Source organism: Pristiophorus japonicus, chromosome 22 (assembly GCF_044704955.1).
Source record: "Pristiophorus japonicus isolate sPriJap1 chromosome 22, sPriJap1.hap1, whole genome shotgun sequence".
Classification (NCBI taxonomy): Eukaryota; Metazoa; Chordata; class Chondrichthyes; family Pristiophoridae; genus Pristiophorus; species Pristiophorus japonicus.
In genome coordinates this window covers 14691495-14707533 of record NC_091998.1, presented here as the reverse complement: position 1 = coordinate 14707533, position 16039 = coordinate 14691495, and the positions used below count along the sequence as shown (strand labels likewise).

At 39.3% G+C, this 16039-nt stretch overlaps 1 protein-coding gene across 1 annotated transcript in view; it reads left to right on the top strand.

Moving 5' to 3' along the window:
• LOC139234870 (very long chain fatty acid elongase 6-like) overlaps positions 1-13241 on the top strand; it is a 179936-nt gene extending 166695 nt beyond the window's left edge. The window contains exons 3-5 of the mRNA XM_070865667.1: positions 2133-2264; positions 8873-9024; positions 9885-13241. Of these exons, the coding sequence (XP_070721768.1) occupies positions 2133-2264; positions 8873-9024; positions 9885-10306 (706 nt within the window). The 3' untranslated portion in view covers positions 10307-13241. The remainder of the gene's footprint in view (positions 1-2132; positions 2265-8872; positions 9025-9884) is intronic.
• Positions 13242-16039: the final 2798 nt, after the last annotated feature.

The window sequence follows — 16039 nt, the reverse complement described above, 5'->3', positions numbered from 1 at the left end:
TTATTGTTGTTGTTTGATCTGGAGTGTAGTGGGTGTGAGAGTGGATGAGTTACTGGGTTCCCCTACAGTCCCTCTTTGGAGAACCATCCAAACTCTGCTCTCTATCTCCCCTGATGGCCTGACTGGGATCAGGAATCGAATCACATGGAAATGAGAGGCCACATCTCACCAGTCGGTGGAATGATATCAACCTGCCTTATTTCTTTTATGACTTCTGTTTAAACAAATTAGAATGACTGAAGAATACCATTAACCAATTTTATTTCAGCAGTTAGATTCTCATGAACCTTTCATAGGATCATATAATACAACATAGAAGGAGGCCATTTGGCTCATCATGCCTGCATCAACTCTTTGAAAGAGCTCTCTAATTAGTCCCACTCCCCTGCTCTTTCCCCATAGCCCTGCAATTTTTTCCCTTTCAAGTATTTAGAAAATTCCCTTTTGAAAGTTACTATTGAATATGCTTCCATCACCCTTTCAGGCAGTGCATTCCAGATCACAGCAACTTGTTGCATAAAGAAATGTCTCCTGATCTCTTCTCTGAATCTTTTGCCAATTATCTTAAATCTGTGTTCTCTGGTTGCCCACCCTCTTCCCAATTTCTCCTTATTTACTTCTTAAAACCCCTCATAATTTTTGTGTGTTGTAATATTTTTTGCCTGCTTAGAGTATTACTGGCAAAGTGTGCTTCCCATTGGGAATCCCTGAGGTATCTGGAAAATGTGGTGTACAACCCACCGAAGGATGCTTGGTAGGTCAGGCTGCATCAGAGATGTTTTGTGCCGCTCGCTGGGCTCAAATCTGTATCCGCAGACAAAGGTGGTCAGACTCGTGTTGGCAGATAATTAGTGCATGTAGAAGCTTTCTATTCCTAATTGTTAAAGGCAAGTAATTAATTGTCAACGTGTAGATGAGCCAATCCTAAAAATTGAACTCAAACCACATACTTCCGTTTGTGTCTATTTAAAACCCATTTCTAGTAATTTAGGTGCAATTTGCATCCCTATTGGTAAATTAGGCTACAAACCCAGCCTGAACATTGCAATTCATTTCCAACAGTCAGAAATGCCCCGTTTGGTGCAGGAAAGACCATTTACTGATCAGCAAACATTAACATTTCAGACGTATTCTACAGTAAGAAACAAAACTAAAGCATATCTGAGCTGGCAAAATAGTCACTGCGCTTCAAAAGATAATTAATTGTGCAAAAGGGGTTTGAGGCATATCAATGTAAATGGTACTATGTAAACACAGTTATTATTATGGCTCACATACCCACCTAATAAACTCACTGAACCATTGGGGGAGCCTGGAGATGCTACAATTAAAAATGGCTAGCAAAAAGAATAAAATGGTTTATAATCATATTTAACTGGGATAAACATGTTGAAATTGTTAAATTAACAATTCACAGGCTACTTACATAGTGAAATTATTATGATGTAAATAAGCTAGAGGCAGGCAAATAGAGGAAATACCTGCAACAATGCCTTAAAACTATTAAAAATGAAACAATGGAAAGTGGTGACTTCCATCATTATCATCTGCACATGACAGTTAATTATTTACCTTTAACAACCAGGTAATAGGGAAAATGTAACTATTGTACTTTCATTAAAATATCACCAAATGATTTAATTTTTTTTTTAAACACACAATTTCATAAAATTTAGATTGGAAAGTATTGAAAATATTCAGGTATAGGAAAATAAATGAGAATAATATCTCAAGCTTTATATATTTGAAGTTTTTTTTTTGTCGTCTTGCCCGTGACCTGGCAACTTTCTCTTCCCTGAGGGCAGTCCTTGGCCTCCATTCATTTCCATGCCTCCCTGTAACAGAAGAGCTGAGATCAGTAAATCACCATCAGAGAGGAGGGAAAGGGAGCCACATAACTGAACCTGCAGCTTGCTAATCTGTAGCCCAACCTACCAGTGCTCCCATGAGCTATGGCACTCTTGTATCTCATTGTGTGTATAAGCTTAAAAAATACTTTACAGTCAAATCAAATTGAATAGTACATTAATTATTCCAATTTTGCTAGAAATTGAAATCAGCAGGTGGTATACACGAGCTTCTGTATGTAAAATGTTAACATTAATGACTGTTTTTCTCCCGTTTCTTAATAGGAGCAAGTCATTCCTGTTTTCTGCAGTTTATGCTGCATTGATCTTTGCAGGGCAGTATTACATGAGAGAACGGAGGAAGTTTGAACTTCGGAAACCATTAGTCTTGTGGTCATTGACCCTCGCTTTATTCAGGTGAGTGATGGATATTTTATAGCGATTTATACTTTTTATTTTAAATGATAGGTGGCACAGCTCATTTGTGTACCGTTGTGCAGAATCATGAAATGGGGGGAGGCGGAGGCGGAGGTGGATGGAGGATGCACATTGGATCCCTCATTCCACTGAGTTTCCGATCTCAGAAATTCTGCATGGAGAGGGGGAATGTGGAACAAAATAAAAAGAAATTAGAAAGAAAGTCTCCACCGGGAAAAATGCAGAGGCAGGAGTGGCCAAGCGCAGTCTCTGCGTGTTGGATGGCAGTTGAATGACCCAAAGGGAGATCAGCTGAGTTTTGATGATAAGGTACTTGTTTTCACAGAAGGGTAACACAATCAGTTAGCAAAAATTGCTTACCTGTATTATGAAAATTATAATTTCCTTAATTAAGCTTTTCTATGTCCAGTCCAGTGATTTATAAATTTCTATTAAAATGTCCACACTTGTAATAAAGAAATTGAATGAAGGGTAGAAGTTTGTTAAGAAGTTAATTAACATTCTTGGCAAATTAGGCATTGAGAATCAACCAGGTTAACAGAAGTGGGAAGTACATTTGAAGGATTTGAGGTTGCTACTTGGATCAGCACAGCGTACCAACACGTGGCATCTCCAAATGGGGCACAAGTTTGTGCCCATAGTACTGGATAACACCGAGTTCTGAATTTTAGCTGTCTCCCACTGGGGCAGTAGCAAGAGAAAGGCAATTTCTTATGCACGAGAGGTGAAAAGCTTTCCCTAGGCTCATTTAGATATGCACAGTGACTGCCTGGAAGTAGTTCAGTTGCCCAATTTCTTGGTTGCATTGGCTGCAAAAACTCAATAGCAGAGGGAAGGGAAAAAAAACAAAGTCCTACTTTCAGAAACAAAGTCACTTATGCCCCAGGCCCCATATTGAACAGTTAAGAGTTTTTCTTTTACTTTGATTTGTACAGTTGCAAAAATGGTTTTATGAATTGGACGTTTTTTTTATTCATTCACGGAATGTGGGCGTTGCTGGCAAGGCTAGCATTTATTGCCCATCTCTAATTGCCCTTGAGAAGTTGATGGTGAGCCACCTTCTTGAATACACCTTGAAGCCACCTTCATGGCACAGGGCAGTTAAGAGTCAACCACGTTGCTGTGAGTCTGGAGTCACATATAGGCCAGACCGGGTAAGGGCGGCAGATTTCCTTCCCTAAAGGCCATTAGTGAACCAGATGTGTTTTTTGACAATCCGGTAGTTTCATGGTCACCATTACTGATACTAGCTTTTTGTTAATTAAATTCTGTGGTGGGAATTGAACCCATATCTCCGGACCATTAGTCTGGCCTTGGATTAGTAGTCCAGTAACATAAGCTACCGTACTCCTGTATGTAAACAATTACATGGAACACACTGGCGGACAATATCTGAAAACAGACGCAAAGGGCAGAAACTGCATTAAACCTCTCTCATAACACTAAAATTGTGTATCAGCAAACAAACCGATTGGTACAGGGGAATAACATACTCTTGGGTTTCATGTAACAGATATAAAAGTGAAGCTAACAGTTTAAGGCATCATTTGAACTGGTCATCAGATTATTGGCGTGGACGCATTCTCAGGTGTCTTTTTCCTCCTCACTATTGCTGAGAAAGCCACCAATAATCAGAAGCTAATTTATCACGGAGCTGGTTTCACATTTCAGTTCATTTAGGCTTCGCCCATTGTAAATATTTTTAGATCTTCCCTTCGCTCCAAGTTGATGCTTGCAAGCTCATAATGGCCTTCATGGAGTCACCAATGATCAAAGCTGGAGCGTCAAATGGAATTGGTAACATTCAAAAATAACTTGAGTAACAATGTGTAATTCACAAAAAATTTCAGAAAGGCCCCACTCCATGCTTCAATTGCATTGTGCTAGAGATAAGTCGTGTGTGATATTTCCATGAAATATTTGTCAGATTTCCTGTACTGCAAGATTCTGCAAAGGAAAATAGATCACCAATTAAATTTCAAGAGGTTGTTCACTGTATAATCAAACATAGCTAGCCATCTGTGTCTGCACTTTTCAGTTGAATTTTATTTATTCCCCATTGCAAATGCTGGGCTTTAATACATCTGTATTAATATAATAGGGAGCAGTTTCAACTGCACTGATTTATTTGCAAATTTCAACTAATGCTTTCAAGAGAGGGAAGAAGCAGCATTTGTTGTCAAAGCACTAATCTTCCCTCGCCTTGAAGGACGGAAGCAAAACTTGGTGATTTTGCAAGGACGTAGCTAGTTTATTTTATCCAGCATTACACTTATGATTAACTAGTGAGAAAATGCTAATGTGGATCCACATTCAGCCCTTTACAAATATAATTATGCTCTGACAGAATCTGGTTGTGAGATTAACAACATGAAAACCTTTCACCACACAAAGCCAACATTAACAAATGTTAGGTCTGAGTGGTCGCAACAAATCCTAATAATGGCAAAATGGGACTTACTTGTTCAACTTAAGGGTATCAGTCAAAATTAACTGCCGACATCCTATTTTGTGTAAAATGAAACAAGTAAATATGATGCCTGTTAATTAAATGCTACCTGAATAATTGAACTTGATTGGATACCGACTGGATCAGGATAAATGTGTTGACTTTGCAGTTTGTTTTCTAGGAGTGTTTACATGGCGGTTAGACCAAGATTTGTAGGTTGCATTTAAGATGCTGTGGTCCTGAATGTAGTGTGCAAATCCCAGTAGAGAGCCACTTGTCCTTACTGTTCCTACAAACATGTTCAAGGCAAGGGAATAGTCTTAAGTCAGCTCTAGTGTAATACAAGGTGAGACAGTGCCCAGAATTCATTGTACATCATGACCGTCATCAAAGCCATTATTTGTGCTTTGACAGGGGTCAGGCTCCGGTCAAAATCATAAGTGTCAATTCTGTGCATCACCTGAATAGCGCAGCATGAGGCACTTCATAAAGGCTGACGCATCCCACCTGGACTCAAGCTGGTAACCAAGTATAGCAGCAGCACAACTTATTTCTTCTTGTTGGAATAAAGGTATTTTTCCCCTATATTCTGCTATCTGTTGCAATGTGCACAGGAGATTTTTTTCCTCCCTGACTTTCCTACAATAGGACAGTTTAAAAATTCCATGCTATCAGATACAAAGACATTTGGATATCAACTTCTTTTAGATGTTGAGTGGCATTTGTGAAAGGAAAAGGAAATTCGGGAGGTGGGGGGTGAATTTCTGATAAAGCTTCTCCCTGCAGCTATGTCTACAAAAGAAAGATAAGGATATTTATATTGATTATTAATATTCAAATAATGGTGATTTTGCCATTTAATTGGCATGCATCTGCCATTTTGGGTTTACTTTCTTCTTCAAGCACTCCAATGATATACACTTATTCAAAGCCTTTAATTCTTGACTTGCAGCTCTTTAAGGATTGATTGAGCTCTACTTCCTAATCCCCCCCCAGCCCACATTTTAGATAAGGATTGATTGAGCTCTACTTCCTAATCCCCCCCCCCCTCCCACCCCCCCAGCCCACATTTTAGAAAGCACATTCAGAGCTAGGAGCTTGCCTGGCATACAAAATGAAGGCCGACCATGGAAGGTCCAGTGGGAACAGTTTGCGCAAACTAAGAGCTTGCCGTGCCCCATTCCTCCTGCCTCCGTGCTGGTACTGTAAAATATTCCCTTGTGTCTTCCTGCCAGTATCATTGGTGTTAATTCCCGATCCTGGGAAAATGTAACATTCCCTGCAGGAATGCTATCTCAGTTTTGTGGATTTTCACCACATTTGATAGAGAATCTTGGTTCCTTCTGATATTAAAGGAGCTGAAATCCATATTTTATAACAACTACTTACATATTTATATAGCAACTTTAACATAGTACCCTGTAAAACATCCCAAGACATTTCACAGGAACGTAATCAGACATTTACCGTCATATTTTGATGCTTCTATTTAATGTTTTCACTTATTTGACTGTTTGAAGTTCTTCCATCTCTTTCCATAATGACTCCTTTCACGGGCAGTGTACACACAGACTGAGGACCGTAATAACCTAAAGGCCTAGGACTGAAGTTTATTTGTATTGTGTGATTCATCGATGTTTGAGCTTGTACCAGGGCTGACGACAGTATGGGTCAAAAGAATTCTTCACAGTACGATGTGCGTGTTATGGGAAAGCAGAGAAGGAATGATTCCAAAATGGCAGGTTGTTTCAAAGCAGTCATTTATTTCCAATCGGGACAACAGCCAGTGAAGTGCTGGAAGCAGCCCAACGGCCCATAGGTGATGCGAGTTCGGAATATTTGTAATGTTAGGGCTGCACCCTTGAACGTGGCCTTATCTGCTTGTGTGAAGTCTGCGGCAGCTCAAAATGCTGGGCTAGCAGAGATATGCATGTCCCCATCCTTTGTACAGCAGAGTGTTGTGTACAATTTTGCACCGTCATGGGGAGGGGAGATTAAAGTGCACTGTTTGGTTTGTGTGCTACTAATTAAAATCAATATTGAAATGGAACTAGACATAAGGACATAAGAAATAGGAGCAGGAGTAGGCCATTCGAGCCTGCTCTGCCATTCAATAAGATCATGGCTGATCTTCTACCTCATTTCCACCTTCCTGCACTATCCCCATATCCTTTGATTCCCATAGTATCCAAAAAATCTATTGATATGTGCCTTGAATATACTCAAGAACTGAGTATCCACAGTTCTCTAGGGTAGCGAATTCCAAAGATTCACAACCCTTTAAGTGAAAAAATTTCTCCCCATCTCAGTCCTAAATGGCCGACCCCTTATTCTGAGACTGTGACCCCTATTGAAGCTGCTGGCATTCATTAAGTTAAGTTGGCGTCTAACTGCCTAAATACTACCCTGTTAAGTAACATGACAAGGCTGCACAAAGGCTTAGCACAAACACAAACTATACAGTAAATAACATGTCAACCCTATTTGTTGGTGTGACAATTTTTGCAAACTTGGCTTTACTTCCCCTGAACACCTGCATGCCTCTGTTTGACCTTTTCTTCTCTGTTGACTGCCTGGAGCAGTTTAACAACTTTCTGTAGCAACTCCTTTCACAGCCAGCATTTTCGAATGTCAGTCACGTATCCCAGCTAACACCATGGCATTTTGTAAGGCTGCCGCACACACATACAAAGTGTGACTTTGCTGTTTTAGCTGCGTGAAAGGAGTTTAAATGAGCGATAACCGAACCATCTGTTGGGCAATCTTGAAGCTTTCACTTGAGTGCTCGTAATTAAAATGGAAAAGAATAGTCTTCGATGTCCTCAATAAAACTATTGCCCTAGGATAGCATAACATAGTTCAGAAAAGCTATCAATAAGTATAAGTTGACCTGAATTAGAATCTTGTCTGGCTATCTGTTTTTAAAAGTTTTTTTTTGTTAAGATTGTGAAGGTTTGTTCCTTTCTCGATACATACAAAAATATGGTAAAAGGAGGACAGTTCTGCTTGCATAATAAAAACAGAAAATGCTGGAAATCTCAGCAGGTCAGGCAGCATCTGTGGCGAGAAAGAGAGTTAACCTTTCGGGTCTGTCACCCTTTGTCAGAACTGGAAAAGTTTGAGATGTAACAGATTGGTAAGGAAGTGCAGGGGTAGTGAAAAGGGGAGGGGAGGAAAGAACAAAAGAGAAGGTCTGTGATAGTGTGGAAGGCAGGGGTGCTTTAAGAGACAAAAGGGATGATGGGCAAACATGAAATGGTAATGGCACAAGTTAGGAAACAAAAGATGAGTCTAGATAAGGTGTGAATGGCGGAATGATCACCAGCCGCCGCGGGGGAAAGAAGAAAAAAAAGCGGGGGAGGGTTTGTAAAACAAAAATAATACACAGTTCTGCTTACACCTCTGTGAAATGCCTACGGGTGGAATTTTTTCCTACATTAAAGGGGATTTATAAATACAAGCTGTTGTTGCCCAAAAGAAAAGGTAAGCACTTGCTTCCCTAGTAATGGAATTTGCATGGCCACACACTAAAATCACCCAAAAAATTGGCACACCTTGTGACTGGTCCTAAGTTTTAAAATAGCAACTGAGCACAGGACAACTAAATGGAAATGACTCATTCGGATGTCAGAAATCGTTTGATCAGCTACAAAATTCTTTGAGCAAGTAATTTAAAAATAAACATTAATTTCCACATAGCATATTGGAAATAAGCCAGTGAAAATCACAGAGGTGTTGCAGGGTGGATCCAGTTTAAAATAAAAATTCACAATGTACTAAAAGAAGCACATAATCCTATCCCTGAAACATTATCAACTCTTCACCTCAACAGGGATCTGGAGGACTGAAAAATCTGCCCTGCTGGCACCTTCCTGCACTCAATTAAAATCCTACAGTTCTAATGTACGCTTCCTAATAATGTTTCAAACTTGCGTCATTAGGAAGACGCACATTGCTGTGAAGTAATTCAGGAAGGAGATGAGATAATATGCTGAAAAGGTGGAGTATATTAGTAGTACTCTAATTTATACTTCAACTAGAACATATATTGCAACTATACAGTAATTGGGCATGTAGTATAGCACTACACATCTGAAATGATGTGAAAATAATATTGAGATTTTTTCTTTCCCCACAGTATACTTGGTGCTTTTAGAACAGGGTGGTACATGTGGCATGTACTTGACACCAGTGGCTTCAAGCAATCTGTGTGTGACCAGAGCTTCTACAATGGACCCGTGAGCAAATTCTGGGCATATGCATTTGTCTTGAGCAAAGCTCCAGAACTAGGTGAGATAAAGGATTTCATGGAATTGTGTCCACATTCATCCATTTAGTCTGATTTTGTGTGTTTAATGTACAGTGTTTCGTCAGAATCGGTCTCTGATTTTGTACAGCTCAAACCTCCACCCTCCAAGGTAAAATGAGGAGACTACAGCTGATTAGCTACCTTTGGGTTCAAGTCTTCTTCTGTCTCTCTTTATTGCCAATTGAGCTTGATTTTAAAACAATAATTGGACTCTTTCAACAGTGCAGTCAAATATATTTTCAACCTAGTGTGTGCATCAGTCATTTACATGTGAGGGGGATTGTGCATTAAAAGCTGGGAGGGTGGAAGCTCCCATTTTGCCAAATCAACAATTACCTGATTTTTGCTTTTCCCAGAAGCATCTTTTTACGAGCAGATACAAGCATTGCAATGTCACACAATTTTCCCCTTCAGTGCTTGCAGAATCATTGGCCACATGTGTCTGTTCAATTGCGCTGTTTTTTTTACCAATATTTTCCCTTACAAGCTGCTCTGGCTACCATCTTGCCTTTTTGCACTGATGGGACATTTTGATGCAATTTTTTTCTCGCAAATATAAATATGCAGTTCTTTTTATTAATACTTTGGGACAAATGACGGCCCAGTATTAGTTCCTGGACTCTTGACGGATTATTTTTTCTTCAAAATGCCTAATAATTTTGGCTTTGAGTACAGATGCTATGTAAATGCACTTACTACTAATTATCAACTTAGGATGAATCGAAGTCAACGCAAGTACAAATACAGTATTCATAATCAGGCTGTGAGCAGAATGGATTTTGTATGTACCTGATGACGCAGCTCCACATTTTGTTGAAAAGTCTGATGCCTTCTATTACAGGTGACACTATATTCATCGTTTTACGGAAACAGAAGCTGATATTCCTGCACTGGTATCACCACATCACAGTGTTGCTCTACTCCTGGTATTCCTACAAAGATATGGTAGCTGGTGGAGGCTGGTTCATGACTATGAATTATGGCGTCCACGCCTTTATGTACTCATACTATACATTTCGCGCTGCAGGCTTTCATGTGCCACGTAGGTTTGCCATGCTTATTACCCTCACCCAAATCATGCAGATGGTAATGGGGATGGTGGTGAATGTGCTGATTTATACGTGGATGCATGAGGGCCATTGTCCCTCCTTCTTTGAAAATATCATCTTGTCTTCTATTATGTACTTTAGCTACTTCCTTCTCTTTTGCTGCTTCTTCTATGAAACCTACTTAAGTAGGAAGAAGGGTTTAAAGGCAGAATAACCTCAGAGTGCTGAACAAAATAAATGGAATAGTGTCAGTCAGTGGTTAATGCACAAACATGGATGGTGTTGTGGTTTTGTCAAAACGGTAAGGAGTTATTTGATATTAACTATGGAATGATGTGGATTTTTATAGGGTCACACTCTCCATGTTCACATTCCCTGCTGCTCTCCATTGGAAGCTGTCGACTGGAGCCTTCTCCAAGAAACGTTGATGGTATCAGGGCTGGCACAGACTGATCCCACAATGTTGAAAACCTGACTCTCAGCCTTTTTCTCGTTTTGTACAAGCTGCACAATTTAAACCACAAAAAAAAGGTGCAGAAGCAATAAATGGAGATGTGTGGGACCATTTCAGCAGAGCATGCAGAGGAACTAAGCTATGGTCTTGGAATGTTTGATTGGAGATTATAAATGAATGAATGGAAGAAGCTGTATTTAGACTTGCTTCAAAACCCTAGTTGAGCTTCTCCTTGCATTATCTGAAATCAAAACACAAGGAAAAGGGAACAGAATTTAACATTAATTCAAAAATAATTTACTGTGCCGGATTTTACAGACGTTCAGTTTCACTACAGTCCAGCTTGTGCACTAACCGCTGAATAATGTGTCGAATATTCTGGAAGACACTACTCTTTCCCCACAATGAAATCTCAAATCGGCATCTTTCCCTATACTTACGGTAGACACTTTAAGTATGAGGCAATCTAGGTGCAAGATTTAGCACCTGGAAGTGTTTGTCCTGCTGATTGGACATATCTACAGGGGGTACTGGATGTAGTGCTTCATAGGTTTGTCATTGTACCAAGAATCTAGGTAATCAATTACACAAGACTTGGAGGGCTTTTCTTCTATTTATACATACGGCAGACACAAGATAGTTTTCTGCTCGTCATGTATATTGTTGACTCTGGATAAATGTATAAATGGTTTAAACATAGATTTCCAGGGTACCATTCTACAAAGCTGCCAGTCCAACCATAAAACAATTACCTTTTAAAATAATAGCTTTTTTCCCTGGAATGGGGCAGGGACAGAAAGCACTTGAGAATTTGCCCATTTTTAATAGCTAAAATTATTAAATATTTAAGAAAGTTCTGTTGATAATATTAGTACACAAATCCTTAGCACATTCCTTTGTCTATTTTCTCAGCAGAGAGTTAACTAAAGTAAAATAAACAGGTTGATGTCCGTTAAAATAGCAGACAGAGGAATGTCATAAATGTACTAAGCATTTATCCACTGATATCACCAACAAGAACATGCAAACTTCAGTTATTGGATAGTTAACATGGAGACTTAAAGACATGGAAATGTTCCTCTACAGTATAAATATTGCCATCATTTGACTTGCCAAAGTCATTCCCAATGCAGTGTTCTTAATGTTAATCACTTAACGCACTGAATCTTGTCCACCCAGCACAATCTGTTACCTTTTAGAAAAATAATCATGTAAATGGCTGTGTTTCATTTACAAAAATCCACCTTCATTATAAGGCTCAGTCCTTATAAAGCTATTGGACTTGGCCTCCTGATTGTTTTGCTAATACATTTTGAGACTTACAGGATAGGTACAACTTTCTCATTAGTACAGGTACAGCGCTCAGCACCTGGCAACTTTTATAGTAAGGATGGAGTGTATAACTTCAATTCCCACATGAATAATCAAACGGACAGGGTACATAAGATCATTTAATACCGTTATTCCCGTTGCTGTTCTCTGTGACCCATGAGCAATGAGCTCTGCAAGGACATGCAAAGGACCTGCTTATGTCCACCAGCATCCTAACATGGCTACCCAGTACATGGTGCTGAAGCAAAATTCAAGTTGAACTAAGCACCTCAACGTTGTTGGGTCCTGTAGCTGGTAGCTCAACCAAGGGCAGCCAAATATGGAGGAAACTCAATTGCAGATATCGTCTGAGGTTGAATGCTGGTCTCCCTGACCATCAAGCAGTGCAGTCAATTGCTCACAGTATAGTGCCAAGATGGCTTCCCCAGGCCAAAGAAGTCTACCAGCCCTGATTCAAGCAAAGATGGGTTTAGCTGTACTGCAACAGTTTGACAAAATAGACTTCATTAAAAACCAGCAAAAGTGTATTTTGACAGAAACAGTCACAGAAAACCTTCTGGAATTTACTGGACATCTGTCCTTTGTACACTCAATAAAATGTGAAACCCTACAAATGATAGCAGATTTTATGGGGTACTTTTAAGGACCCTAAAAGAAACAAGTTGCCTCCACCTCCACCGCAGCTTTTTTGTGGTCGTTGCTGTCAGTTCAGAACAGTCATAATTATTTAAGAAATAACCTGTTGTATAATTTTGAGATTAGCCAGAGTTAGTTTGTTTAGGTGGTTTTCTAGTGTCTTTTGAGTCCTTTTGGAGTGAAAAGTGTACCAATTTAGATTGTTATAAATTGCTTTTATTGGCAGATGAGTAATTAGGAGTTGTTTAATGTAAGGAAAAGGGAACAATTACTTTAACTAGATGTATTTAAAATAGTGTATGGCATGGGTGAATGTGCATGTGTGTGGAAGCGTGTAAAGTGCAGTAACATCGCCGAATGGCATGTCAAAAAGGTCAGGATGAATCTGCGTTCTTGGTCAAAAGGTGGTGAGGGAATCTAGAAACACAGAATGTATATAGAACAATTTTTCATTGTACATAAAATCTGAAAATATTTGCATCTAGATTCATGAAAGTAAACTATGGTCCATTGTACATGTAAGGTGCAAGGAAGTTGCTTGAGTATTCTCAAAAGCTGCTTTCCCATAGAACAATTGTAGGGGGAAAAAACGAGACGTGACCAAAAGCAAATGAGCATTTAATATTTGAAGCTAGTTTTGGTTTAATTTTTATTGTATTATTTCTTTATGTTAAACTCCAGTTTAAAGGGCTTTTTAAAAATTGTTTATTTTTACAGAAAAAAATATAAGTGCAAAAATGTTTAAAAAAAAATCTGAGAATGTTTTTGCTTTGGTACCCGGAGCTTGTGGATTTTATCTTGGAATTGTTGTTTTTTAAAAAGACAGCTAGCTCATTTACCCTGAAAAAATTAATTAAATGTTCTCTCATCTCATTTAAAAGGTTACCCCGTTTTCAAAGGCTGAGCTGTTTTTTTTTAAACATTACTATTAACAGTTCTTTCTAATCTGAAGAAATTATTTTCTGCAGTAGCAGATCTATGTATTGTACTGGAGCACAAGAGCTTAACAGTAACTTGGAAAAGCAGAATTCGTGTTATCCAATAACTCGGAGAATGCAACTGCCTTTTCAACACAATTATTTTAACTTATTCAAGGCACATACTTTGCAACCCAGCTGTCAACAGAGGCAAATGAGAGGGAACCTTACAGGAAGCTTAGAAGATACTAAATGGAATAGACCATTTTAATCCAACGCATTGTTTCAGGTTAAATCACAAGAGCAAAAGAACAAGTTACAAACTAGTGAAAGGCAAGTTCAGGACTGATGTGACAGAGCACAGCCTCACACAATGTGATTCACACCTGGAATGGCCTTTCAGGTAGGATGGTGACCAATAGTCTGGAATCATTCAAGGGGTAGATGAATGTCGTGATGGAGGGGGGCGGGGGGAGAATTGTAGCTTTTTATGAAAGGATGAGCTAGATAAATCAAACGGCCTCCCTCATCTGCACATATCTTTGTACAAAATAAGTGTTTGATTCTACATATTTTATATAAACTTTAAACTATTGCAGAACTTGGAAATTAATTCAGTTACTGCATTGGTGCTGGAATAAGTTCTGAAAGCGCAAAGCTGATATATTAATAATCCAAAAAGGAGATGTAATATGATTATTCTACTAGCCCCATTGAAACCCACCACAACACTACTAAACTAGCAATTCATGGCAACTAAAAAAAAAACACACCGTAGCTTTGAAATGACTGAGAATATTAATGTACTAACACAACATGATCTTATGAAATGTCTTTGTCATTTTAACTGAGGCTATTTATTTTGAACTGCCCCTTGGAAATTCCAGTAACTGATTTTATATTGACTATCCATAGACGAATATTTGCACACGGTAATTTCAAGGCCAGTGTCCTGAAACCGCACTTGGTGCCTGCTGTTGCGAATAGTGCCCCACTCCCCACTGCAGTAATGACTGCACATTGGGTTTGAGCGGGAAAAAATTAGATCACATCAACAGGCTGCTGACAGCAATACAGTCAGCTCAATCAGTTATAATTAGTCCTAAAATAACAGCATTAACAGGCACTCATGATGTGTAACCATACACTGTTAAATAGTTGTAGTTACCAACATAACACAACAGTTCTGCCTGTTATCACATGTACAGCTAGAAAGAGAGGGAGAAAAGAAGGAAGAGAGATATTTACACTACAGCTCCAGGCCAGTACAAATTCCAGCAAGACAGTTACCCCATTCACACTGCCTGGGCCCTGTCTGGCTGGACCTCTGCCCAAGAGAGAATACTGCACCTGTGTAGTGCCACACATCCTCTCTCAGCAGTCACATTTTAAATGTTTAGACAGTGTGGGAAGAAGTATTGCAAATGATTAAGTGAAGTGCAGCTACAAAGCATCCAGCAGGTCCAAGGACAAATACTCCTGATTGGGCACTTTTTAAACCCAGCGTGATACTGCACTGAAATTGCACTCCACACAGTGTCAAACCTTTCCAGGAGTCTCTCATCACTTCTCCCCAGAATCAGCTGAGGCCTGGTTCAACTTATACTGAAGATTATATTGTGTAAATATAAATGGACCGAGAGAGACTTGGTGGGTGCTGAGGGTAATTGGACCAAAAATGGAAAAAGAGAATTTCCACAGATATAACCGGGTTGCCATGAAATGCAACCTGCTACCCATCACCAGGAAGCCAGTATTTCCACAGCCTGTCTACAATCATCTCATGCCAAATTGCACATTTTGCTTAAATCTATGAAACTCGTGAACTTTCATTACTTGAATGCATTTATGCCGAAATATGTTGTGTTGTTTCTGATATTTTCATGGGCTGTGGCTTTTGACCAATTCAGAGATTATACTTGAGTTTTATACCTTTCTTTGGAATATAAAAGCCATAAAATACTGCAGCTTTACATAGGTTTACTTTTATTAGCAGCTCTTTTGGTACCAAGCAAGAAGCTATTAAATTAATCGATGTCTTTAAGATTCTGAAAGGGTTTGATAGGGTAGATGTAGAGATGTTTCCATTTGCGGGGGAGACCAGAACTAGGGGCCATAAATAGAAGAGTCACTAATAAATCCGACAGGGAATTCAGGAGAAACGTCTTTACCTAGAGAGTGGTTAGAATGTGGAACTCGCTACCACAAGGAGTAGTTGAGATGAATAGCAGAGACACATTTGAGAAGAAGCCAGATAAACACATGAGGGAGAAAGGAATATGTTGATGGTGTTGGATGAAGTAGGGTGGGAGGAAGCTCATGTGGAGCATAAACACTGTTATGCTGAATGTTTGTGTGCTGTAAATACTATGTAAATTCAGACAGTGTGAGGTTGTAGCAGCTAAATGGTTGGTCAAAATATTAATCTCTAACATTACCTGTAAACGGAATTGAGAAACGCACATACAAAGCTATTCCACCATATGCTTAAATGCAGAGCTAGATGTACTTCACACAGATACCCGTCCCCAGCCTATGTATCTTGCAGCATATGCTCAGGGGCAAGATGAGATTTTTCTGTGAACAGCTTTTTGTAGCAGGGGACATG